This window comes from Centropristis striata, chromosome 16, assembly GCF_030273125.1.
Source record: "Centropristis striata isolate RG_2023a ecotype Rhode Island chromosome 16, C.striata_1.0, whole genome shotgun sequence".
Classification (NCBI taxonomy): domain Eukaryota; kingdom Metazoa; phylum Chordata; class Actinopteri; order Perciformes; family Serranidae; genus Centropristis; species Centropristis striata.
Genome location: NC_081532.1, coordinates 14,942,427 through 14,967,219, shown reverse-complemented (window position 1 = coordinate 14,967,219; position 24,793 = coordinate 14,942,427). Strand labels below are relative to the sequence as shown.

General features: G+C 37.3%; 2 protein-coding genes across 3 annotated transcripts; one reads left to right on the top strand and one right to left on the bottom strand.

Annotated features, from left to right (window-relative positions):
* Window positions 1-877: 877 nt before the first annotated feature.
* mocs3 (molybdenum cofactor synthesis 3) lies at window positions 878-9,144 on the bottom strand. 2 transcript variants are annotated; one of them, XM_059353545.1, is made up of 13 exons: window positions 8,932-9,144; window positions 7,371-7,503; window positions 5,963-6,055; window positions 5,290-5,410; window positions 4,506-4,580; window positions 3,645-3,762; window positions 3,434-3,542; window positions 3,267-3,329; window positions 2,602-2,765; window positions 2,381-2,428; window positions 1,730-1,826; window positions 1,540-1,647; window positions 878-1,080 (listed from the first exon to the last, which is right to left on the bottom strand). In XM_059353545.1, the coding sequence occupies exons 1-13, from the start codon at window positions 9,022-9,024 to the stop codon at window positions 923-925; spliced, it is 1,380 nt and encodes a 459-aa protein (XP_059209528.1). In that variant the 5' UTR covers window positions 9,025-9,144; the 3' UTR covers window positions 878-922. The 2 variants fall into 2 exon arrangements, 1 of the variants encoding a protein (XP_059209528.1); XR_009395873.1 differs by having other exon boundaries at window positions 948-1,080; window positions 1,540-1,656; window positions 1,761-1,826.
* A 766-nt stretch (window positions 9,145-9,910) lies between these two features.
* qpct (glutaminyl-peptide cyclotransferase) lies at window positions 9,911-23,798 on the top strand. Its single transcript, XM_059353735.1, has 7 exons — window positions 9,911-10,075; window positions 12,948-13,094; window positions 15,327-15,608; window positions 17,447-17,614; window positions 18,158-18,257; window positions 22,417-22,533; window positions 22,615-23,798. The coding sequence occupies exons 1-7, from the start codon at window positions 9,944-9,946 to the stop codon at window positions 22,803-22,805; spliced, it is 1,137 nt and encodes a 378-aa protein (XP_059209718.1). The 5' UTR covers window positions 9,911-9,943; the 3' UTR covers window positions 22,806-23,798.
* The last annotated feature ends 995 nt before the right edge of the window (window positions 23,799-24,793 follow it).

Genomic DNA, 24,793 nt, shown 5'->3' with positions numbered 1-24,793 from the left:
TGGGGCTTGGAGTCTTTTTATTATCCCCGCATAACTGACTTTCCATGTGTGGGGAGGAAAACTTGAACTACAGTCCCTGTGAAGCAATGGCGCCTCCGATGGAGCTCGAGCCAATGCGCATGTGCCTTTCTTTTCCGTTATTTCAACTTGGCCATGCCAAGAAAAAACTTTATTCTACACGACCCGGATCAGTTTAAAACACACTGGTCTCCAAAGTCCTCAGTGGGGCATGAAGGGGTTCATATGTGTCCTCAGCAAAATGAGGAATGGATTGATTTTACTGCATACTTTAATAAATAAGAAAAATGAGTAATGGTAAGTGGGGCATTGTGTCCACTTAAAGGGACAGTTTGCTCAAAAATGCATAAATTACCTGTAGTGCTGTTTTTAAATCTAGATATGCATGGGACTATATGGCACATAAAATGAGTAGTAACTATAGTTCCTGTATGCAACTGCTCACAACAAAGTCTGTGGATTATGTTACTTTCACTTACCTTGATACATAACAGTACAGATAAGAGGGGGAAATGGGTATTTTGGATTAATCTGTCCCTTTAAGGACCCTGATGTGGAAAGTTCAGGTTTAATTTCCAAAAAATGAGGAAGCCATCTGTTCAATTAACTTTAAGCAAGTCTAAGAATTGAAAGAAAAAAACAGGAAGAGGGACTTGATTTTGCAAGGATGCGTACGTGTTATCTAACTGCCAGCTCATGTTTTCGATGAACTGATCTACACAGAAGATTACACAACACATTTTAGGAACTGGTCCATTGTTGCATTTGGTAAGTGCCATTTTGCTATTCAGTAATGGCATTAAAGTCAATTTGATGTTCATCTCACATGCAAGTAAGGAAAAAAAAGCAACAATGACAAAACAGAATGCAAAGTTTATTCACAAAAAAAGGCATTTTAAATGGATTAATACTGTGGGAATGTGAGGTCTATTCTCCTCGCCCACGCCATGAGTCCCCCACTGATGTCTTTCACTGTGATACCGTCCACTTCTGATCCACTCATCTTCTCCATAACCTGCACAGCCTTCTGAGAGTCGTTACCCAGCTTACAGATCACATACACTGGAGGAATCAGCAGAAAGAAAGATTGATTTATTTAAAGACTTAATATGTGTCAGTTCAAATCATTAATTAACTTCTAAACACTCAACCTCAGTTACTTTACATGATAAACACTGTAAGAAAAGTAAAATGACTGTATTAAATGTTACACTAAAAGGCTAAATTTAGCTCATTGACAAAGAAAGCTCAACACAGTGCATACCCAGAACATCACCAAAATAACATTTTGAATATTAATTTCTCTAAAGCAGACCAGCTGCTCAGGTTGACCGTACTTGTTTTGGAAAAGGGGTCACCTAGCAACTCCATTACAACCTGTTACTTGCGGTCCAAAATAAGCCTGCAGCCCTGTAGTATGAGACCACACAGTGGACTGTGAATATGCACGAGTGGCTCTACGTGCCTGTTCATTTCAAACAACATGTACGGACCCTAAAAAACAGTGTTTTGACATGTTACCTGGAGGCCGGCAGTCACCTTCCATCTGCTGCTTCAATTGGCCGATTCTCTCCTGAAGTAATTGAATATGGTCGCTCTTTCTTTCCTCTAAACTTGAGAGGGGAATGTCTGGCAACGCTATAAGGAGAATAATCACACGGAAATGGGAAATGGGAGAGTAATTTTGTACCTCTATCAATGAAAAGGATACTGAGAGAGAAGGGTAAGTGGCATATATCCACCTCCACAAGAGGGCGCACATCCAACAAGAGATGAGGCTCTGCGTTGTCCAGTATCGATTTATAATCCTGGAATTACATTAAAACAGTCATTAATGCACAGAAACTTTATAATTAAGAGAGAGGCATGGCTTTATCTTTAGGATAAAAGGTTGATTTGTATCTATAGTTAAACGGGTAAACCAAACTTGCAGCACATGTTGAAATGTTGCATTCGTGGAGTAATATGAACACTTTTAACTGCTTTTCTGTAAATCACAGGAAACAAAACTGCTTTCTAACTGGAGCTCCTTGCACAATCTCGATTACAGCCCAATCAATCATGATCCCAATCTCTGCGGCCCTAATGACTCAGCGGGTTTGAAAAGCACCAATTCTCCAGAAAACAGATGCAATCCACTACCACTGCTCCCACTGCCAAATAGAATATGTTATTCTTTCCCATAGAAAATCTACAGGCACATTTTAAGTCATTTCCCATTTGGGGCTGGGTCAGTGCTGAGATATAATCAGTTTATGAATGCGCATGAAAACTGAGAAAATTGTGAGTAATCATACAATAAACAGCACTAAACGCAGGGAGTCACGCAATGGCCAACTGTTCTGGACTATATATTCCCTACCTGCACTGTGATCCTCTGATCTCTGGAAAGGAGGTTGAGTTTGCGGCACTGAAACACATGGAAAAACAGGCAATAAGAGATTTTTCCTATGATTACAGAATAATGATACTGTGTCTTATTAAATGGCAAACTCCACTTGATGTAAAAACCACTTCTTATGGCTTAAAAATCTCTGAAAATGTGCAGGACATCATACGACAGTTCCATCTCTTATTACCGACCTTATCAGTGGCAGCAGACCCACAAAAAGCCTCGTAGTCCACCAGCTGGGTCACACTGGGGTTCTCTCCGCACACCGCACAGCCGGCCTGCTTTGGCCGCAACTTGATGGACCTGAATCTGGTATCGTGAGCGTCAAACATCACCAGTTGCTGGCCACAGGAAGCTGGCACGGCGGGTCAAGGAAAAAGCTACTTTGTGAGAAAAGTATCTTCTCGATTCAGAGATTCGACTGGTGTGTCTCCCATTTGTGTATGAGCACCATAGCAACATTCAGGCGATTTGGTAGGAAAACAGTGTAGCACTTACCTGGCTGACGCATAAAAGGCCAGGTGTTAACACGAGTATCACAATGCAACCCAGAGGGCAGGATAGGGCAAGTCTATCCTCTGATGTAAAACTCAATTTTAGCATGAGAACTCTTTAACCACAACAGCTTCAAAGAGCTGAGAGCCCAAGAGTCAGAAGTTTGTTTTTGCCATATTTTATCACACGGGCACAAAACACCCTTCATATCCCTAACTATGCTACAATGAAAGCCTTATCAGCACTTCTTTGTTGATTCATTCACATGACTAGGCAGAAAATTCTGATGTAAAGCAACAAAATGTCCAAGGAAGGTACTGTATGTAAATGTGGGAGTGCAGAATGGAAAACCAAAGGATACAGCCCTGTCCAGAGGCAATCTTGATGACTTCCAAAGCCTGGAAGCAGCCCATTATCCCTGGAACTTAAAGAAAGGTGGAAAGTTTTACTAACGGCTATCATTTACACAGACTGCACTCTGTACAAAGTTTATGGCTCCTCCTGGGCAAGTACGAGGACAAGACTCACCCACTCCTAACACCCCTCCATCAGAACAGTTGGTCACTGTCTCTGCAGGTGGGGGGACTGGATAAAGACATCTGTAGCAGGGGCCTCCACGGTAGTTATATACTGTCAGCTGCACACACACACACACACACACACACACACACACACAGCGAGAATGCATCGACGCTGGTATAGTAAAATTATAAATGTAGAGGAACTGATTCCACCTTACCTGTCCCTCCATTCTCAGGGCACTTGCTGACACCAGAGGCTTGCCACTGAGCACACAGGCGTCATTCACCAGATAACGAGTGGGGACATTGTCTGAACAGTCAGCCACAATGTCATATATGAGGTCAGCAAAGTCAAGGTGTCATCACAAACAGATCATATTATCTGTTAATCACATGCAAAAATTTCCCAACAAAACATCTAAAATACTATTAATAAGCCTAGATAAGCCTGAGATGATGTCAGCTCAATATAAAGTCAATTCAAACATGGAAAAAGATATAAAAAACTTTGTGTTTGTGTAAAAACAGCATAAGACACAAGCAGTGGTGGAATGTAACTAAGTACATTTACTCAAGTACTTTACTTTAGTACATTTCATGTAACTTTATACTTCTACTACACTACATTTTCGAGTCAAATATTGTATCTTTTACTCCACTACATTTAGCTGACAGTTTAGACATAAACATAAACATAAAAACATGATCAATTTAAAGTGATTACACATTTTTTCTAATTAAATCTCATAACAGTTTATTCATTTGGTAATTTTTTACAAAACTAAAATTCTGCTTACATAAATGCATCAAAACAAATAATCTAATAATATATTTAGAATAAATAGTGGGGCCATTCTGCATAATGAGAACTTTTACTTTTGATAATCGAAATACATTTTGATGCTGATAACTTTAAGTAAGTTTTGAATGCAGGACTTTTACTTGTAGTGGAGTAATTTCACAGTGTGGAATTAGCACTTTTACTTTGGTAAGGGATCTGAATACTTTTTCCACCACTGGACACAAGAACCAGCAGGTCTGTGTAACAGATGTAAGCTGAAGGCTTTGCAGCAGGATACTGTTGAATGAGTTGCAAGGCGTTCTCTGGCGAGAGCTGCAGGTGGTAGGGGATACACTGTACTGTTGAGTTCAACCTGCAGACGAAAAGTCACATTAAAAATGATCAGTGAATTTCCAAAGGAGTCTGGTTTGGTCCTCCATAATTAGCATCTTTATCAAACGATCTTTAAGGAAATATTAGGGACATATTTGTGGTTTGTTTTTAATGCGAGTCTTGAATCTGACATGAGACTTAAGTCACATGTCTACCCCTGCTCGTCTCTCTTCCACTTAACTTTACTGTCCGTCTCAACTATTAAACAATTAAATTATCCTAAAAACATACAATACTCAAGATGAATTGTATTATGCATGTAGTAAATGATCATTAATGTACAATTAACAATGAAAGTAAGAGGGTGTATGTGACACTGCACCAACCCATTATGCAGGACATTTGTTAGTCAGAGAAATGGCGCCCCTATGTGGCCATAGCTATACAATGTGTGTGCTAACCACAGTAGGCCCACTGTGAGGGAGAAAGGCACCAAAAACAGCTGTCTCTAAAATAACATGTTTACACAATATTTGCAGACTGGGGAGAAATACACAACCAAATATAACCTGTGGCGAGACTGGAAAGCGCCAGTGTGCATTATACTGCCGCCAAATGTTCACAGAACACATAGAAACACACCAGTTATCATAGTGAGAGAACATTTACTAATAATATCAAAATACTAACTTCTCTGTTTCATGTATGTTTGTGCAGTGTTGTGCAGGGATACATGTCTCTATAAGTACCTTTTAACTGCACTGGCAGCAGAAAGAGCCTTTGCTTGGTTCTGGTTCTCCTCCCCATGAAGCACCTGTCTGTGCAGGTTACTGAGCTCCACGTCATCATAATCCAGCAGGCCCAGGCGCCCTGCAGACCAAAAAGTCAGCCATAAAAGCTCTGCAATAAATGTTAAATCTGGAAAGCAGCAACTCACCATGAACATAAAACTTTAAAACTAGGCTAAAAATGTAACAATGTGTTCCTTTAGCAGACTTGGCACTTTTTGTGTTGCCTTTTCTCAGTTCTGTATCTGCTTTTCTTCCTGGTTTTCTAATTAGATATAAAGCCAAACTGTGGTTAGAACTTCACCTGAGGCAACAGGTATATTATTTATTATTTAAAAGTTGTGAATATACTCTCTTTTCCAAGTGTGCCTGATTTTAATCATTAAACAGCACTGAAATAGGTAGTGTGATATATTTCTTTTGGCTGCAAACCTCTCCCCTGCAGGCACGTTTGTTTCATTTACCAGCCACTGGGGGGTGAGCCAGATTGCCAATTTTAGACCCTGCCTAAAGGAAAAGACAACCCCCGCTGACAGCTCAACAATTACTCACACCCATACAGCACATTTATTTAAAGGTTAATGATTTGTTTGGCACAAAGTCACGCAGAACATTAATCAACCAGATTACCTACCGATGCCTGCTGCTGCAAGATACTGTGCCAGGGGGCAGCCCAGTCCTCCACAGCCCACAATCAGCACTGAGGTCTTGGATAAGTTGAGCTGACCTGTGGAGAATCAAGACTTGTGTGAGGTCATTAATGTCACTTGGCAGAATGCTTCCTGTACTGTATATTAGAGCCCGACAGATATATCAGTTAACAGATATTATTAGCCGATATTGGCCTACCAAAGTCATGTACATATACCAGTGTATATGCTGTCTGATATGTGCCTAACTTTTTTTACACAATATATAATGCAGAAAATGTTGTTTGGCATGATTTAGAAATGGAGTTATCAATATTTTTTTTCTTCTTTTTTTGTCAGCATTTGACTGAAACTGAACAGGAATTAAGTTTTTTTTTTTTTTAGAATATTCTATTTTTCAGTTTTCAATTCAACAAGATATACATGAAAACACAAACACACAACTTGAAACCCCTTTCCCAACCCACCCACAAACTGGAAAAAGAGAGGAGGAGAAAAAATAAATAGATAAATAAAATTAATAAATATTGAAAATAATATTAATAATGATATAAAATTAATTAATCAATCAATTAATTAAAAATTAAAAAATAAAAACACGGTCGAAAGCCAAGGAAGACAACAGTAAGCACTGACAACAAAGAGAATGCAAAAACTACAACCCGTCCACTATAGAAGCTGGCGATGTGTCCATATATGCTAAATAGGGCTGCCACATCTCAAGTATTATAGTCATTCCTGAGTGTATATGTAATTTTTTCAAGTGGAACACAGCTATTCATTTCTGAAACCCATCTTCCTATAGAAAGTTGGGAGCCAGATTTCCATGTGATGGCGATGCACTTCTTTGCAACGCACAAGGCCAGTGAGAGGAACCTCTTTGGAGCTTTTCTTAATCATGCATCAATATTTGTAGTCTCTCCTAATAAGCAGGTTTGAGGATCTAATGGGAGATGTAGTCCTAGGAGTTTTGTCATGATGTCAGAGAAATCATGCCAGAATGTGTTAAGGTTTGTGCATAACCGAGTGCAGTGTGAATGATGTTTATTTAGCTATTTATTTTATTCCTATTTATTCCTTTTTTGCTCGGTTATCATTTATATAATTGGCTGACAATAGAATACATTATTTGCATAATGTATAATAATATTATATTATTTAATAACGTTGTATGTTAGAGAAAATAACCCTCTGGGTACATTTGCAGAGTGGTGAAAAATTGTTAAAAGGTCTATTTTCATTCAAGCTCAAAAAATGATTATATCTGCCACCATATCAGTTATCGATGAATTTCCCCCCTCTAAAATCAGTATCGGCATCAGTTTTTAAAAAATCCCATATCAGTCGGGCTCTACTATATATCACCATAACACTTTCTGTCGCCGTTCGTACCTTGAACACCCAGCTGGGGCAGAAGAAGCTGTCTGCTGTACCGCATGATGTCCTCATTGCTGAGGGCTGGTTTGGCTCTCAGGGGGCTGAGGGGTGTCACTTTGTCATGCAGCTCCAGCACTGAGGCCTGGCTCTGATATCACACCGGGGAGGAATTATAACACAAGATATAAGAAACAAGTTTAAACAGGAGCTTTGAGCCATGTGGCATCGCAGCCCTCAACAGCCGGCCTCTATAATATAATGAGCTACATTTATCTCTCTTTACATTCGTCTGCAGCCCATATGTCTGACATAAGGCAGTATTTGGGAAAAGCTGTTGATTGCAGGGGATTTAAGTGGCTTAAAGTGTTGAATGCCTATTTATATTCTATTCAGCATTTTAAGATTTAATGAGTCAAGTGTGCACTCTCTTTTGAAACATACAGAGTTATTTAGGACCTTTTAAAATTGCCTGTTATTCCCTTTGTGATGTGACATTTCACACATTTGCTGATGATTTATTTGTTAGTTCAAACCAAACCCATCTGAATTTATGAATACAGCACTGCATTCTGGGAAAAAATTAATAATTTTTGCATTCAATGCTGCACTTTTTATGAAATGTTGACGTGACATTCACATGGATATTACGTGATTCAGAGTTATTATAGTTTTCCGTTTTTCATTAGTTTTTATTTTTGCAGTTTCGTTTAGTTTCCAGAGTTGGATGCTCGTTCCATTTAAGTTTTCATTGGTTATAACTGGTTAGTTCATAGTAGTTTCATACCATTTTTTTTCAATTACTGTTTTAATGGGCAATATTTGTCACACGCAAGAATTATGAAGTTCAGAATAGTTATTACAATACAAACAACACTTTGTAAAGGCAATTGATGTCATGTAGAGTAGACATACCAGTCTCATTAAGCATATGCACTGATGCCTACTTATGTTTGTTGTCAGGAGCTACAACAGCTGTATGTATGTGTTGGCTCTTTGTTATTTTTCAGGGATTATTTCTTACTGTACTTTAATATTGAATCGCTCCTCAACTACAAATAATCTGTAGGAAGCAAAACTGATGTTTACTTCTCCATGTGCAATATTACTTTTTATTTCTCCAAGTGTGATTTTGCAATATTGCTTTTTATGATCAATGATTTTTGTTAATACTAATATATTTTTGTTATTCATACTTTTATCATTCATTTATCTAATTGTGTTATTCTGAATTTAGTGTATTTTAATGTACTTTTGGAGCAACCTGGAGCAAGAATTTCCTCCGGGATAAATAAAGTCCTTATCTTATCTCAACTTATTTTAAAAGGTTGGGTTTTTTTAAGATAGTAGTAAGATACCTGTCGATGTTTCATGGTAGGCTCTAAACAACGTTAAAACATAATAATAAAGTAGCTATAAACAATGTTTGCTAACTTTATGTACTAGGCTACAAAGATGTAAACCGCTATAAATGCTAAACCCTAACTGGCAAATAATGTGAAGACATAATAAATGCACATTTCCATCGGAACGTAACAGAATTTTCTTTCAATAATAACATTCAATAAGACTTTCGTACCTTTTCCAGTTGTGCCACTTTATTCTTCAGAGCAGCAATCTCTTTCTCTTTCTCCTCTAGCTGTGCCTTTAAGCAGCGCACCTCTTCAGCCATGGCTGCTGCCGGCAGCACCAAAACACGTAGAGACACAAAATGTATCAAGAAAGACGCTACTATTCTGAACTAGCTCGCTAACTGTGTAACATGTTGACATGAATGAAACGCACGGCACAAACTTCCGGGTTGACCACGTGAGAATGAGACCACGTGGCCGGTGACGTACCTAGCGCCTGTCTAACTTTTCCAAAATAAAAATAAATTATGCTATTAAGGCTACGCTTCGATTTTTTGTAAATGTGGGGAAAAATTGGTTATTGTACTCAATTAAGACTTTATGTACCGCACAAAGTGTGATATCTCCAAGAATATCTTAAGATATATTACTCATAGTTGTTGTTTTCTTATAATTGCGGTCAACTTTCACACAATAAAAATAAAAAATAGGCTAAATGATGCTATTAACGCTTCATTTTTTTTAATTGCGAAGGAAAGGGGTTATTGTTCTCCATTAAGATTGTATGTAGGCTACTACACAAAGTGTGATATCTTCAAAATATCCTAAAAACAAAACAAACAAAACAAAAGAAAGGAAACAAAAAGTATATTTATACTTTTTGTTTCCTTTCTTTTCTTTTGTTTTGTTTGTTTTTATATATAAAGATACGGTTTAAACATCGACCAGTGATTATAAGACATACTGTAATGGAGTTGGACTGTCTTGTGATCTCCAAGCTGTGAGTTTGCTGTAAATGTGTTGGTCTGTTGTTGAAAACTTGCAATTATCAAACCAAAACTATGGGGTCACTGTGTCTTACTCATGTTTCTGGGACTGGATGAAACACACACACACACACACACACACACACACACACACACACATAGCAGTATTGTGACGCGCTGAGGTTTAGAGAGCCTCGGGTCCTCCCTCCTGCTTTTCACATGATCTGTAAGCTTTCACAGGGGAGAGACAGGAATGTGGAGAGGAGCGACAACAACGATGGCTGAGCGGAGCCACAGTCCATCTAAAATGCGTTTATTTTACACTGTGGCCATCTGGCTGACATTCATCCACTGCACCGAAGGAATCCCATGGACGCAAGAAAAGGTAAATATATTCAGAGGATTTAAAAAAAAAAAAAAAACATTTAGTTGTCTTATATATCCTACATATGACCAGCTGTCATAACTGTATCTTTAGAAGTCCAGGAAAACGTCCCTAAAAGTGAAGCCATTTGAAAAACCTACCTTATGTTGAATTTTACAATTTAATCGTCATATGGGCTACTTTTGACAAATGCTTGCAATTATTAATTAACTCTCAATATCTTGTTTACTTTTTTTATAACTTAAAAGCATCTGGACCCAATATTTTTAAATGTTGTGTAAGGGAAATGCTTGAATTTTATGAAAGACTGCAATTTCAATTTATATTGAGTCTGTATGTGCATGTGTTACCCTTTAAAATGGTAATCTCCCCATACTTAGACTATATATTATGAGAAATGGAAATATATAAAGGTATACAGTTTTGATATACAAAATGTGTATAGCAATGATAATACTATTCATGATATTCCAACCACCCTCTGTTTCAATCCCTCTGTTTCACTCTTGTGTAATTCTCCTGAGATGCACCTGGGCATGCCTGGCCATTCAAGAACCTCATTTATGTTCTTCTTCTCCTCTCCTCTTTGCCTAGTTGCTATGGCAGCACAGTCATCGTCATTGATCCTCCAATTGCAGGTCTTGGTATTTATAGACCTTAAGTGGACCCCCTTTTAACCCTCTCTGAACTCAGTGAGCCCTAGCTTTGTGGATGACTATGTTCAGTCAGTGTGACCACATAATTACACATGTTGCAATATATGCCACTCTGTAATTACAGTCAGTGCATATGGGTGCAAGTCACGCTGTGAACAGGTTTCTGTTAAGTGGATGTTTATGCTTCAATTGTAATAGACAGAGTTAAGGAATGTGCACGATGCTATTGTCTGAGACGTTAAAGTGAACCAATTAGGAGGAAAAACAAGCGTCCGCTGTGAAAACCTGAAATCTGAATTACATATCAGGCTAAAATGCCAAAAACATGCTGGTTGTCGCCTCTTAAATAAGATGTTTTGCTGTTTTATGTCACTGTTAGTTCAGTTTTAGGCTGTTAGTTGGGCCAAACAAACAATATGAATGCATCACATTAACCTCTGGCTCTATGTGCTGTGATTATTCACTATTTCTAACATTTTAAAGACCCAACGATTCTAATTACGCTCAGTCCATATGGGCCCGACCAGGTTTTTGTTCAGTGGATGTTTATGCTTCAATTGTAACAGGCAGACTTAAGGAATATGCACAATGTCTGAGATGTTAAAGTGAAGCCAAATTAGGAGGAAAAGCAATCATTCACAGTGAGGCATAAATGACAAAAACATGCTGCCTCTCGCTTCTTAAATAAAATGTTTTATGTCATTGTGAGTTCAGTTTTAGACTGCTAGTTGGGCAAAACAAGCAATTTGAATGCATCACATTGGGCTCTGGCTATGTCTGATAAGGATTTTCACTATTTCTGACATTTTAAAGACCAAACGATTGTAATTACAGTCAGTCTGTATTGGCATAAATCATACTGTGAACAGGTTTTGTTAAGTGGATGTTTGCTTCAGTTATAATAGACAGAGTTAAGGAATGTACACAATGCTATTGTCTGAGTCGTTAAAGTGAAGCCAATTAAGAGGAAAAACAAGAATCCACCATGATTTCCCAAAAAAATCTGAAGACTTGCTTCGCATATCAAGCTAAAATGCCAAACATGTGCTGCTTCTAGCTTTTCAAATTAGATGTTTTGCATTTTTATGTCATTGTGAGTTCATTTTTAGACTGTTGGGCAAAACACGCAATCTGAATGTATCACATTAAGCTTTGGCTCTATATGATGTGATTTTTCACTATTTCTAACATTTTAAAGACCAAATGATTGATCATAAAATGAGTCAACAAAATGATTGATTATAAAAATAAGTGTCAGTATGGATTTGATGACCCTAATTTATCACATTGCCAATTAAGGCCTACCCAGAGGGCCTATTATAGAGAGGGTGGAGCAGTGCAGAAGACACAAACAGGCTTCAACTGTGCTCTGATATTCACCATTTGCTCTTCCCCTTCTGTCCGTCCTCTCGGTTCAGTTTGTTACCAGGACAACCACAGTGCTGCGCAGGTGAACTTTGAGACCAAATGAAAAAAAAACAGCCATGGGATTGAAGAATCAATATGTTTTTTTAACCTATGGCTGTAATTTAGCATTCATTGAGCTTGAAAACTGAATCCAAATATCGTGTCCTTAAATTACACAATGTGGTTGATTTATTTGTTTCACAATCACCCCTTATTTTTTATAACAAGATAAAATACCAGTACGTAACAAGCTCACTTCACATCTCTGCCCCTTGATCCAATAGATCCCTGCTTTTCTAAAGTAGCCCTTGTGTGTATTTGAACATTCAATCAGTGTCTATTCACACTGCTCTAATTGGCCCATAGTCTCTCTCTGAGGAGGCGTTAGAGTGAGTTTCACAGCTCATATCACGCAGTGTTTGATACAACCTTACTTAAAGATCAAATAGTTGCTTTGAATACTGAAATCCAACAGATTCCACTGTAGGCAGAGCTAGTGAGTGTTTTCCAGGGTTATCAGTTATGTGACACACTAAAATCAATGTTTCTGTATGCTTTGTGTTATCCACACTGTTGCTCAATTGAAATGCATCATCGAAGGACTTCCCCATTCTTATTCTAAGAAGTCGTTGACCGGAAACTGTGCTGTGGCAGACACTCTTGCTTTATAACATTCTATGTTCCATGCACAACACTGCAGGTCACAATGATCTGACATTTCTGAACAGACTTCCTAAATATAATTTAAACCCAATGGTTTTTCTCATTCATTTTGTATTACCTTGTTTATTTGCTCTGGCTCCGTACAGCTGCATCACAGGGCTCTAACTCTAACACGAGATGAGATCACTACGGCTCTGTCTCACACTGACCTGGAGCAGATGTGGCAGAGGGACCTGAGGCCGCTGCTGGTTACCAGGTACCCAGGCTCTGCAGGCAGCCTCGCCGTGCAGGAGGTGAGTTTATTTGCAGGATAACATAACATAGCTTGTTTCATTTACAGAAACACATATTACGCACGTAGCAGTAAATGGAAAGAAAAATGTTGAAATCCCTACCTTTACCTTAGGAAAAGCAAGTAATATCACAAAGGTTTACTCTTGTGAGTGAGTCCTCCATCTTTTAAGCTCCAATATGTTGTTATAATATTAAAACCTGAGGTAGGAGTCATTGTTTTGCAAGACTAAAGTAAGTTTAAATTCTTTGCACTCAAAGTTTAGGACTTGGTACTTGACCTGGGACTTGAGTGCAAAGGCTTTCATAATGACTTGTTTAGGACTTAAAACTCAAAGTTTAGGACTTGGTTCTTGACTTGCGATTCGACTTGGAACTCAAGCTTTAATTCCTAAACAGGTCATAATGCGCTTTTCACCCAATTAATTGCCATAATATCAACAGAGTAATAATATCCTAATATCCTTTCCTTTTTGTCAAAAGACCCAATTCTAAGTAAAGTCACGAGTCATTGGTATTAAAGTCCAAGTCAAGTCTTTTTTTTCTTAAGCCAAGTCCAAAGAGTTAGGGTTGAATCTGACTCGGTTTCAACCCATGTGACTCAATAAAATACAACCAATTCAGGAAGTTATCATAAAATGGTGTATTATTCCTGAAAATTTGGGTTTATTTATACAGTTTATGGTTTAAATCAAAGAAGATTTATTTTTACAAGTTTAATTGCCACACACTTCAGCTAATTATATATCACTGGTTTAAACTTGTGAAGGAGTCCTTTACCTTTATGCTCCAATATGTTGTTATAGTAGTAAAAGCCAGGGGTAAGACCAAGCAGTTCTTTTGCAACTCTCAAGTAAGTGTAAAGTCTTTGGACTCAAGTTCCAGATCAAGTCTCAAGTCAAATACCCAAGTCCCAAACTCTAAGTTTTATGTCCCAAATAAGTCATAATGTGCTATTCATCCAATTTAATGTCATTTTATCAACAGAGTAATAATATCCTAGTTCAGCTTCAAGTAAAAATACTTAAATCCAAGTAAAGTCACAAGTCATTGGAGTTAAAATTCAAGTCAAGTTGTTTTTTTCAAAATTTTTTCTCAAGACAAATCCAAAGTCATCTGATATGTGACTTGAATCTGACTCTGTCCCAAGTCATGTGACTCAAGTTAATACAACCAATTCAGGAAGTTATCATAAAATGGTGTTTTATTTCTGAGAAGTTGGGAAGCAACAAGTTTATGTATACAGTTTATGGTTTAAATCAAAGAAGATTTCTTTTCACAAGTTTAATGCCACACACTTAAGCAAATTATATATCACTGGTTAAAACTTGTGAAGGAGTCCTTTACCTTTATGCTCCAATATGATGTTATAGTAGTAAAACCAGGGGTAGGACCAAGCAGTTGTTTTGCAACTCTCAAATAAGTGTCTTAAGTAAGTCTTTGGACTCAAATTCCAAATCAAGTCTCAAGTCAAGCACCAAGTCCTAAGTCCCAAGTTTTAAGTCCCAAACAAGTAATAATGCGCTATTCACCCAGTTAAATGACATGATCAACAGACTAATAATATCCTAGTTCAGTTGAAATTCAAAAGACTCAAATCCAGTAAAGTCATGAGTCATTTGTGTTAGTTGTCTGAGACGTTAAAGTGAAACCAAATTAGGAGGAAAAGCAAGCATCCACAGTGAGTTTCCATATGAGGCATAAATGACAAAAACATGCTGCCTCTAGCTTCTTAAATACAATGTTTTATGTCATTGTGAGTTCAGTTTTAGACTGCTAGTTGGGCAAAACAAGCAATTTGAATGCATTACATTGGGCTCTGGCTATGTCAAGTACCAAGTCCTAAGTCCCAAGTTTTAAGTCCCAAACAAGTAATAATGCGCTATTCACCCAGTTAAATGACATGATCAACAGACTAATAATATCCTAGTTCAGTTGAAATTCAAGAGACTCAAATCCAGTAAAGTCATGAGTCATTTGTGTTAGAGTTGAGTCCAAAGTCATCGGATATGTGACTCGAATCTGACTCGGTGTTAATACTTAAGTAAATCGGTGACTCAAGGAAATACAATCAATTCAGGAAGTTAGCATAAAATGGGGTTTTATTTCTGAAAAAATGGGAAATAATAAATTTATTTATTTACAAGTTTAATTGCTAGTTCGCAAGATGGTGATAATGTGAGATACAGACTAAATTCTCATAACCAACAAGTAATGTTTGTGTCTGTTTTCAGCACATCAAAACAACCCTGGCTGGCCTCGGAGCAGGCTGGGAGGTGACAGAGGATAAATTTATGTCACAGACGCCCTACGGCGCCCTGCCCTTCACTAATCTAGTCGCCACCCTCAACTCATCAGCCAAGCGCCGCCTGGTCCTGGCCTGTCACTACGACTCCAAGTACTACCCACCACAGTGGCACGGCAGGGAGTTCCAAGGCGCCACTGATTCTGCCGTTCCCTGTGCCATGATGTTGGAGCTGGCTCGGGCCCTGGATGAAGAACTGAAAGCTCAGAAGGTGGTGGCCTAGCATGTGACTTAAAGCTGCAACATACAATAAGTGAAAGGGTATATTATACGTTACTGGTCTATTTGTCTGTGTGTGACTCTATGTGTAGATATAGCCTCTTACTCAGGCCATTTCAGGGTGTGTATTAGAGCGTGTGGTTGTGGCCAGCGCTGACTTGAGTTATGGTCATGAATCACAGGCAAGTCTTACAACAATAACAACACCAATGGCAGTAAGCTCGAGGAAAAACAAGGCCAAACATGTTGCAGGCAGTGCGGGAACTGGTTTAACATAAGTATAGAGTTTCTTCAATTTATTATCATATGCACAACAATTATAAGAGAAGCAGTTGTTGGCTAGGAAAATCTTGGATCTTAGGCTCCCTCTAACAATACTTTAGAAAATAAAAATATAATATAAAACATAAAAAAGTGCAGAAGCCAATTATAGAGTGAACTATAACATATTAACATATAATATAACAAGATGTATTTGCAGACAATAATCACTGCAAAATGAATGAACTGAATGGAAATATGTCGTAAATGTATATGCACAATTACAATAAATATACATTTGCATATACAGTGATGTAAAATAGTAAGTAAAAGCATCTCAACCTAGTCTGTCTCACAGTAAATTCTTAGCTTAAGATTCTAAGAAAAGGCTACAAATATATAGTTGTTGGGTTTTTTTAAAACTGTAATGTCCTAAAACAGCTGGGAACTGTTTTAAGCAAATTGTGCTCAAACCAGAATAAGTAGTGTATTTGTTGGGGACTATTTTGAGCTGTGGATTAATACACACCGCTGTGCGATTGACTGTAAAATAAACTACGGTGCTGATGCGAATGCAAATTATCTTTCTTGTCACACAGTGCAACAGTGTGGCTCACTGATATATTTATTACAGACAACACTGAAGCTGTATGGCATATATGTATGGTATATATTAATATTTTAAATCAGGCTTCACCTACACACAAAACAATTGTTAGGAGGATCAATTAACAGTTGGTGACAGTGATTTGTTCACAATAAGAATGTGGTAAAAAAAAATTAATTTTGCCTCTTTGGCTCCTGGCCTCAATCTCTAAGTATATTCTCTATATCAAAATATTCTTTCATGTTAGGTCTCTTTCAAAAAAAAATGAATGTTTATAAATGAACACTTAAAATGAACATTGGCAACAACAACATTTTAACCACAAAATCTATAGCTATTAGTGAACGGACACAAAGATTACAATATTTAATAGCTCCACAAACAAGTGGAGTCATAAGAAAAACACTTAGTATTCAAGCAGCTCACTCCTCTGCCCTTTTCCTGTTTCACAGGCGAGCTCAGACCCCTGTCGTTTGGATGGACAGTGACAAGGCCTGAGACAGGCTGAGATCAGCCAGGGGACGTGTTTATCAGACTCAGCTGTCTGTCACAAAGGTCACAGGGGAATAGGAATCACATTGAATGCAAATACTTTAGGAGGCATTGAGGTGAACATCTTATCATTTACATCTAGTCATTTAGCAGATGCTTTTATCCAAAGCGAGTTATAGGAAAAAAGGGGAACAATCAAGGTAAAGTGCAATAAGAGCCATTAGTGCAGAAATAAATGCTAGTGAAAATTCTTTAAGGAGTAGAATTGTCATGTGATGCTTATCAGTATTGGAACTGATGCATTACATCAAAGAAATTGTAAATGTACCATTACAGAAGAATATTTTCAAAAAGGAACATTCTACATCAAACTACCTGAGAAAACAGCAGGCAATTTAATTTGATAACCACTAGGGGGCAGCACAACTCTAGAAATGCCTTGACGTGTCATCTTTTTACCTCCAATGCAGACCTCCAGCCCTGACTTGACCCTGCAGTTGCTCTTCTTTGATGGAGAGGAGGCTCTTTTCCAGTGGACTGCCACGGACTCCCTCTATGGCTCTCGCCACCTGGCCCAGAAGATGGAGACGACCCCACACCCCGCCGGAGCCACAGACACCAACCAACTCCACGGCATGGTACACAACAGATTTCTAATCACTCTTTTTTCTGCCCAAACCACCTGAGATTAACATAAGCTCTCAATCACACTAAAGATCACCTCTTTGTTAGGCCGCATCAGTTTCATCTGCTTACCCCTGATCTCCTCTTTCACACACAGGCACCTTAACAAAGGAGGTGCATGTCTGAAATAGTTTTATTTTGAAGAAATCTAAAATCAAAACCACCCAATTTATCATCTGGGAGGCTTGGGTGTCTCAATATCATACATCTTTCATATATATGATAACAAGATGTCACGTTAATTGGTATGTGTTTCTGTAAAGAGACACTATCTATAAATGTAGACATTCCTGTTTGGACAGACGGAGATAAAGCAGACAGTATCTTAAAGAACAGACAGTCAGGTGTGATTTGTGTTTCCTGCAGAGATAGCGTGCACATGGAGCAGTGACATCAGTGTGTTGCACCATCACACCTCAAAGTAACGGCTTCCTGTCAGGAGTTTATCTTCAGGATGTGTAGAGAGTTTCTCACTATCTCTGTTTCTTCTCCTCCAGGATCTGTTTGTGTTGTTGGACCTGATCGGGGGTCCCACCCCACGCTTCGGCAACCAGTTCCCCGGCACAACGCACTGGCTGTCCAGACTGCAGAACATTGGTGAATAACCAGATCTTTTATTATCTTTGTAAAGACTACGTGTGTCTCATTACTTGGGTGAAGGTGTGCCAAAAACAACATGAGTCACTGTACACTGTAAAAAAAGATAAACATTAAGATAAACAACAGATTGCACGCAATATTATTAATTAAATCTAACTAAGTTTCAAGGTGAGTTAATAACAACTTAACAGGAAGTGCCTGTCAATTAAAAACAGACTAATTCTATTGTGTTGGATTAATTCAAAATGTTCTTGATTTAGAATTACAAACACATAAAGATTATATTTAATGTGATCAAAATAAGTAGATTCTATCTCAAACATTTTTATATTAAAGTTAGTTAAACAACTACCTCAAAATCAAGGATGCATTTATATTTAATACATTTTATCAAATATATTAAGTAAAATGAAATGACTACAGAATCAGTCATCATCGTACAGATACCGATGGTAAATCAATTATTGCATATTTGTGTCGTTTGTTTACTTCTTTGCAAGTCATGTGCTGTTATGACTGCACTGAGGAGATTACATATTTTTTAGGGCCCGAGCAGGCAACGACCTGCGAGGTCCCTATTGTATTTCAAATGATTCTTTATTTTTATTCTTTGTTCCAAATGATTCACTGCCTGAACATACCCCAAAACTCATGAAACTTTAAATATAAGTCACACCAGGCGAAAAATTTTATAATCTATTGTCATCCTGAATTTTCACCACTAGGCGGCGCTATAATAAAGGAAAGTGCGTTTTGGCTAATAACTCCCACATACTTCATCGAACATTCAAATTCGCGAAATGTCGCAAACCTACTTTTTCGAACTCCTCCGAGGCAATTTCATCGTTTTGCACCAAACTTTGCACACAGCATCTATGGACCCTCATGACAAAAAGTTATTAAAAGAATTTTGATAACCCAAAGAATACTCAAGTTATTAAATAACAACAAAACAACAAGTTTTGTATAATAATGCACAAACTATCCCTTTAATCCTCATACAGTGTCTGAAGGAGGACTCTTAACTGATATGTATAAGTTAGAAGAGGCAGGTAGCAATGGTGGAAAGCAACTATGTACATTTACTCAAGTACTGGACTTAAATTTTGAGGTACTTTTATGTACATTTTATGTAACTTTATACTTCTACTCCACTACATTTTGAGGCAAATATTGTACTTTTTATTCCTCTACATTTAGCTGACAGCTTTAATTACTTTTCAGGTCAAGATTTAAAATGACAAACATGATACATTTAAAATGATTACCCATTTTTATAAATTAAACCACTTAAAAGTTGATTAGGTAGTTAAAATGAGCGGAGTTTAGTCATTTCACAGTGTGGTATTATTACTTTTACTGAAGTAAAGGATCTGAATACTTCTTCCACCACTGTCCATTTTACTTCTTTACTTTTTTTATTTTTTTTTATTTTTTTATTTATGTATTTTTGTCATTATTTTTTTTTTTAATTTATTAGAATTTTTTTATTTTTTTTTATTTTTTTTAAACTTTTTATTTTTTTATTTTATTTTTTTTCGTTACGCTACTGCGCATGCGCAGCCCCAGTGCGCTACTGCGCACTGAAAGCGCAGAAAAAAAAATAATTAAAAAAATTTTATTTTTTTTTTTTTAAATTAAAAATGTAAAAAAATAAAAAAAATAAAATTGAAAATTACAAAAATAATGAAAAAATAAATCAATAAAAAAATTAAATTAAATTAAAACAATTTTAAAATGAAAAGAAAAGAAGTAAAAGGACAGTGGTGGAAGAAGTATTCAGAGTATTGTGCATTATTTTTAGCCAAAGCTCATATCCATAACCACATTGCGCAGCGGGGCCGTGCATGCGCATTGCAAAAAAAAATAAAAATAAATAAAAATGTAAAAAATAAAAAAAAAATTTAAATTTAAAAATAAAAATTATAAATTAGTAAAGAAAGGACAGTGGTGGAAGAAGTATTCAGATCCTTTACTTCAGTAAAAGTACTAATACCACACTGTGAAATGACTCCACTCCGCTCATTTTAACTACCTAATAAACTTTTAAGTGGTTTAATTTATAAAAATGGGTAATCCTTTTAAATGTATCATGTTTGTCATTTTAAATCTTGACCTGAAAAGTAATTAAAGCTGTCAGCTAAATGTAGAGGAGTAAAAAGTACAATATTTGCCTCAAAATGTAGTGGAGTAGAAGTATAAAGCTACATAAAAGTACCTCAAAATTGTACTTTAAGTCCAGTACTTGAGTAAATGTACATAGTTACTTTCCACCATTGCTACCTGCCTCTTCTAACTTATACATATCAGTTAAGAGTCCTCCTTCAGACACTGTTTGAGGATTAAAGGGATAGTTTGTGCATCATTATACAAAACTTGGTAAAATTATTGTCAATGCCCTCCTGAGGATAACCCTTTAAGGTTTTATTGATCGGCCCCTAGGTGACACTGTGGTGGCAGTCTAATTTCATATTTGGTACCGTGGCCACACTATAACACTTAAGGCAATGAAATTCATAGGGGTGGTATAGACTGGCCCCTGTAACGCAGACACCCCGACGGCAGCATGCCCCGACACGCGTGTACTGCGAGGGCCCGTTCAGTACTGCTTGTTGTGTATATGTTTTTATGCCTCCAAACTGGACAGCCGTGGTCAGATCCCTTGTGTTTACTGGTTGTCCCAATATCTTGATTGGGATATCTCAGGAATGTCTTGAGGGAGTTTCCTCAAATTTAGCACAAACGTCCACTTGACGAGCTGGTTACAGTTTGATGGTCAAAGATTCAAGAGTCAAGATCACTGTAACCTCACATAACATGTTTTTAGCCATAACTCAAGAATTCCTATGCAAATTACGACAAAACTTCACACAAACTCACTGGCTTCTGACATCCAATTTTTGGATCTACACAGTCGCCCATAAAGTTGGAATAAAATATTGTTTACCTCTTTCCATGAAAGAATTGTGACAATGTGATTTATTATTGACGGATAAGTCAATAACTGATAAGTCAAGAAGTGTATATTTCTCAAAACGTTATGAATAAATCTCTTTAAAACATATCACAATGAAAATCAAACCACAACCAACTTTATGGGAGAACATGTATCTATAAAGTGTCCTCTATTGTCTTGGCCATATGAATCTGAACAGACATGGATGTAAACTGCAACTTGACTGGTTAGTAAAGGCGTAGGATCACAAGCTTCTATTTTAGCTTACTTTGCTAATAGAGCTTAAAAATCCGTAAATATCAAATCTAAAAGTCCATTTTCACAATCAGCTTCTTTGTGCTACATTAACATACTATTAGAATAGAAAACACGACAGTTTCTCTATTGGTGTTTTTATCTTTGCTTTAATAATTTTTTTAGTCGGGCTTTGTTTAAAAAAGGTGATGTCACTCCCTTCAATGCACCACTCAGGATTTACCAACAGCTTGCTTAAAGTGTTAGTACTTTTGATATAACTTGTTAATATTGCTTTTTTCTATTCGTTGTTATTTTATTGATGCTTCTTTCTTTTTTGCTGTACACTTTGTTGCTGTAACACTGGAAATATTCTCTGTTGTCTTATCTTATCCTATCCTATCTTTTTTTTAAACTGTCTTTATTAATTTTCTAATTTTGAACATAAAACATAACAGTCACACATCCACTATACACATTTACAGGTACACAATCACATATAAATGCCATTTAAATTATATTAACTAATATATCTCAGTATGAAAAAAACAGATAAAGGGGGTTACTTTAAGAAACAAAATTGTACTTATATATATTAATATACCCAGACATAAATATGTTTGGAAAAACAAAACAAAAACAAAGACAGAAAATAAAAATAAAATAAAATAAAATAAAATACAAAGTAGATACATTTTTTTTTTTAAAAGGGGTAAATAAAAGTTCTTTCCTTCTAGTGGGGGTTAAGAGCATCTTATCTTATCTTATCTTATCTTATTTTAGCTGGATCAAAATCCGATGAAAATTGTGGCGTGTGTTTGCTTCTGTTGCCAGCAGTGTCATACTTGATCAACCCTCACAGTCCTGATGAAGGAAATTAGCTAATTCTTTAATTCTTAATTTATTAATTTATAATAAAGGATTTTTTTTCTTTAAACTGACCTTACTTCCTTTTCATATCCTCAGAAAAGCGTTTACACTCCATGAACCAGCTTGCAGATCATCCTAACAGCGTGCAGTATTTCTGGCCCAATCATCGTGTTGGCCACATAGAAGATGATCATATACCATTCCTTAGCAGAGGTAAACACACCAACTATCACAAACATGATAACATACATTATGTAGCTGTTTGGCAATCCTCATCCTGTGCCTCTCTGTCAGGTGTACGCGTCCTCCACCTGATCCCCTCCCCCTTCCCCTCCGTGTGGCACACATTTGAGGACAACGAGCAGAACCTGGATCGCTCCACCATTCAGAACCTCAACAAGATCCTGCAGGTTTTTGTTCTGGAGTACCTCAACACCAGACCTACACCAGCCCCCACAACGCCAACCCCACAGAATGCCCCATAAAAAAAAACAATATACCAATTGTTTCTTTTGATGTTTCACTGTAGTAAAGATCTTCAACTGGTATTTTATGGATTGAGAGAAAACACTGTATTGAATTCAAAGCAGAAATCATTTATCATAGAGAATTAAGAGATGCTTCGTGTGATCTACATGGATAAGTACATTCATACAGTTATAGTCTGAAATCTTTGTCTAAGCATATTCTGCTTTTTTACATGTCCATGAAATGTACTTTCTTCCCAAATGGATCCATAAAAGACTTCAAGCTCTCTTTCCTTTAATTCCCCCAGCAACACGATCAGAAACACAGGATCTACTGTGTGGTTTTTTAACTACACTGCTCTCTTTATATCCCCTTAAAACCCTCCTTTACACTGTGATGAGGCATCTTAGGCCCTGCTCAGACCTGGCTTTAACATGCATCAGTGTCAGCGCTAATGTCTAGGATCTAATGTCTCGATGAGAAGGAAAAAGAGCAGTGCAGAGGTAAATGAAAATAATAATTGTGAGCTGGTAAAATGCTCTGACACACCCTTCATTTTTTACCACATTTAGTTACCTGAGAACATTCGAATACATGAATGCAAGTCCAAAGTTTGTGAGTTTCAGTTGTAGCCTGAAAACACTTGCCTATATGTCATGAAATAACACCCCTGATCTGTCATGTTGTGTGATAAATATATACAATATGGCACCAAAACACAGAGTACGTGTGTGTTACAGGGTATTACAGCTACAGGGTACGAGACATTTTCTCTTCAGTAAATCTGTTCAGGGTCAGGAAGTGGCTGTATTTGTATTCTAACAACATCTTTAGCTCTTCATATCCTGTCATCTTAGATAGTGAAGTGGATAACTTCCTGTGCTGATGTTTTGCCTGCCTTTGTTTATATGACATTATTAGCCCATCTTAATGCAGATCCCTGAATAATATACAGTGCCAAATGTGGACTTCCTGTATTTTGAAACTGAAATAAATGTTGGTTATCTTTACCAGTCTTTGTTTAGCTGTTGGTGTTTTGGGAGCAGAGAATACAGATGCTCATGATTATCTAAGGTGACCTTTTGTATGAGGAAGTGTTAACCTCTTCTGTAATTCTAACCTGAAACAACAGTGTTACCAACACAGTCCGTGCAGTTTTCCATCTGGTGCTCAGGTCTTTCAAAACGCCTCTCTCAGCCTTAAAGCTAAGGCTCTCTCCTCCTCAACAGACCAAACACCCATTCCATCCCTCCGCCTCACCTCGACAACAATCCCATGATTCATTTAATCCTATCAGGGAGGACCTCCCCTGAATTCCACACCACCCAGATCCCCTTCAACCCAGCCCACTCCCATGAGAATTGAACGTGGATCTGACTCTCCAGTTCGCTGCTGTCAGAAATGTTTGCCCTGCCTGGCAACAATGTACACAAACATACTGTGTATATCTTGTCTTGAAGGAGATTAAAAGTACTTCAAGGGGCATTAGTCACCAAAAACTACAATTTGTTGTAGTTTCCAAACAGACTCCAGAAAGTTAAGAAAACTTTGTATTTTAATGCTCTCTCTTGTGGTGAAACTGGCTAAAAAGGTATCTCTATAAAGCATTTTAGTCCTATAACGTACAATAATCTGTGTTTAAAGAAAAAAAAAATTTCAAAAGTTTACCTCAGTCATTCTACCTGTCAGTCTTCACCACAATTACTTGGTTAAGCGATAGCGAAGAAAATATCTTTAATTAACTTTAATCTAGAGAAAGGACTCCTATTTAAAATGTGTCTTGGCTTAGTCCAATCAGAAAGGAAAACAGCATGTTGGAACAAGAAAAAAGAAGTAATTGTTGTATGGCACTGTATCAGGAACAGCAAATTGATGTGTGCCCAGGTTTAATAACAGCTGCGCTTTAATCTGCAGCTGATTACAGTGCAGAGTGCTACAGATTCCAGCTGTACTGTAATGGAGTGATGGGAAAGGCAGGGACTCTCCCATGCAAGGTGTGATTCAG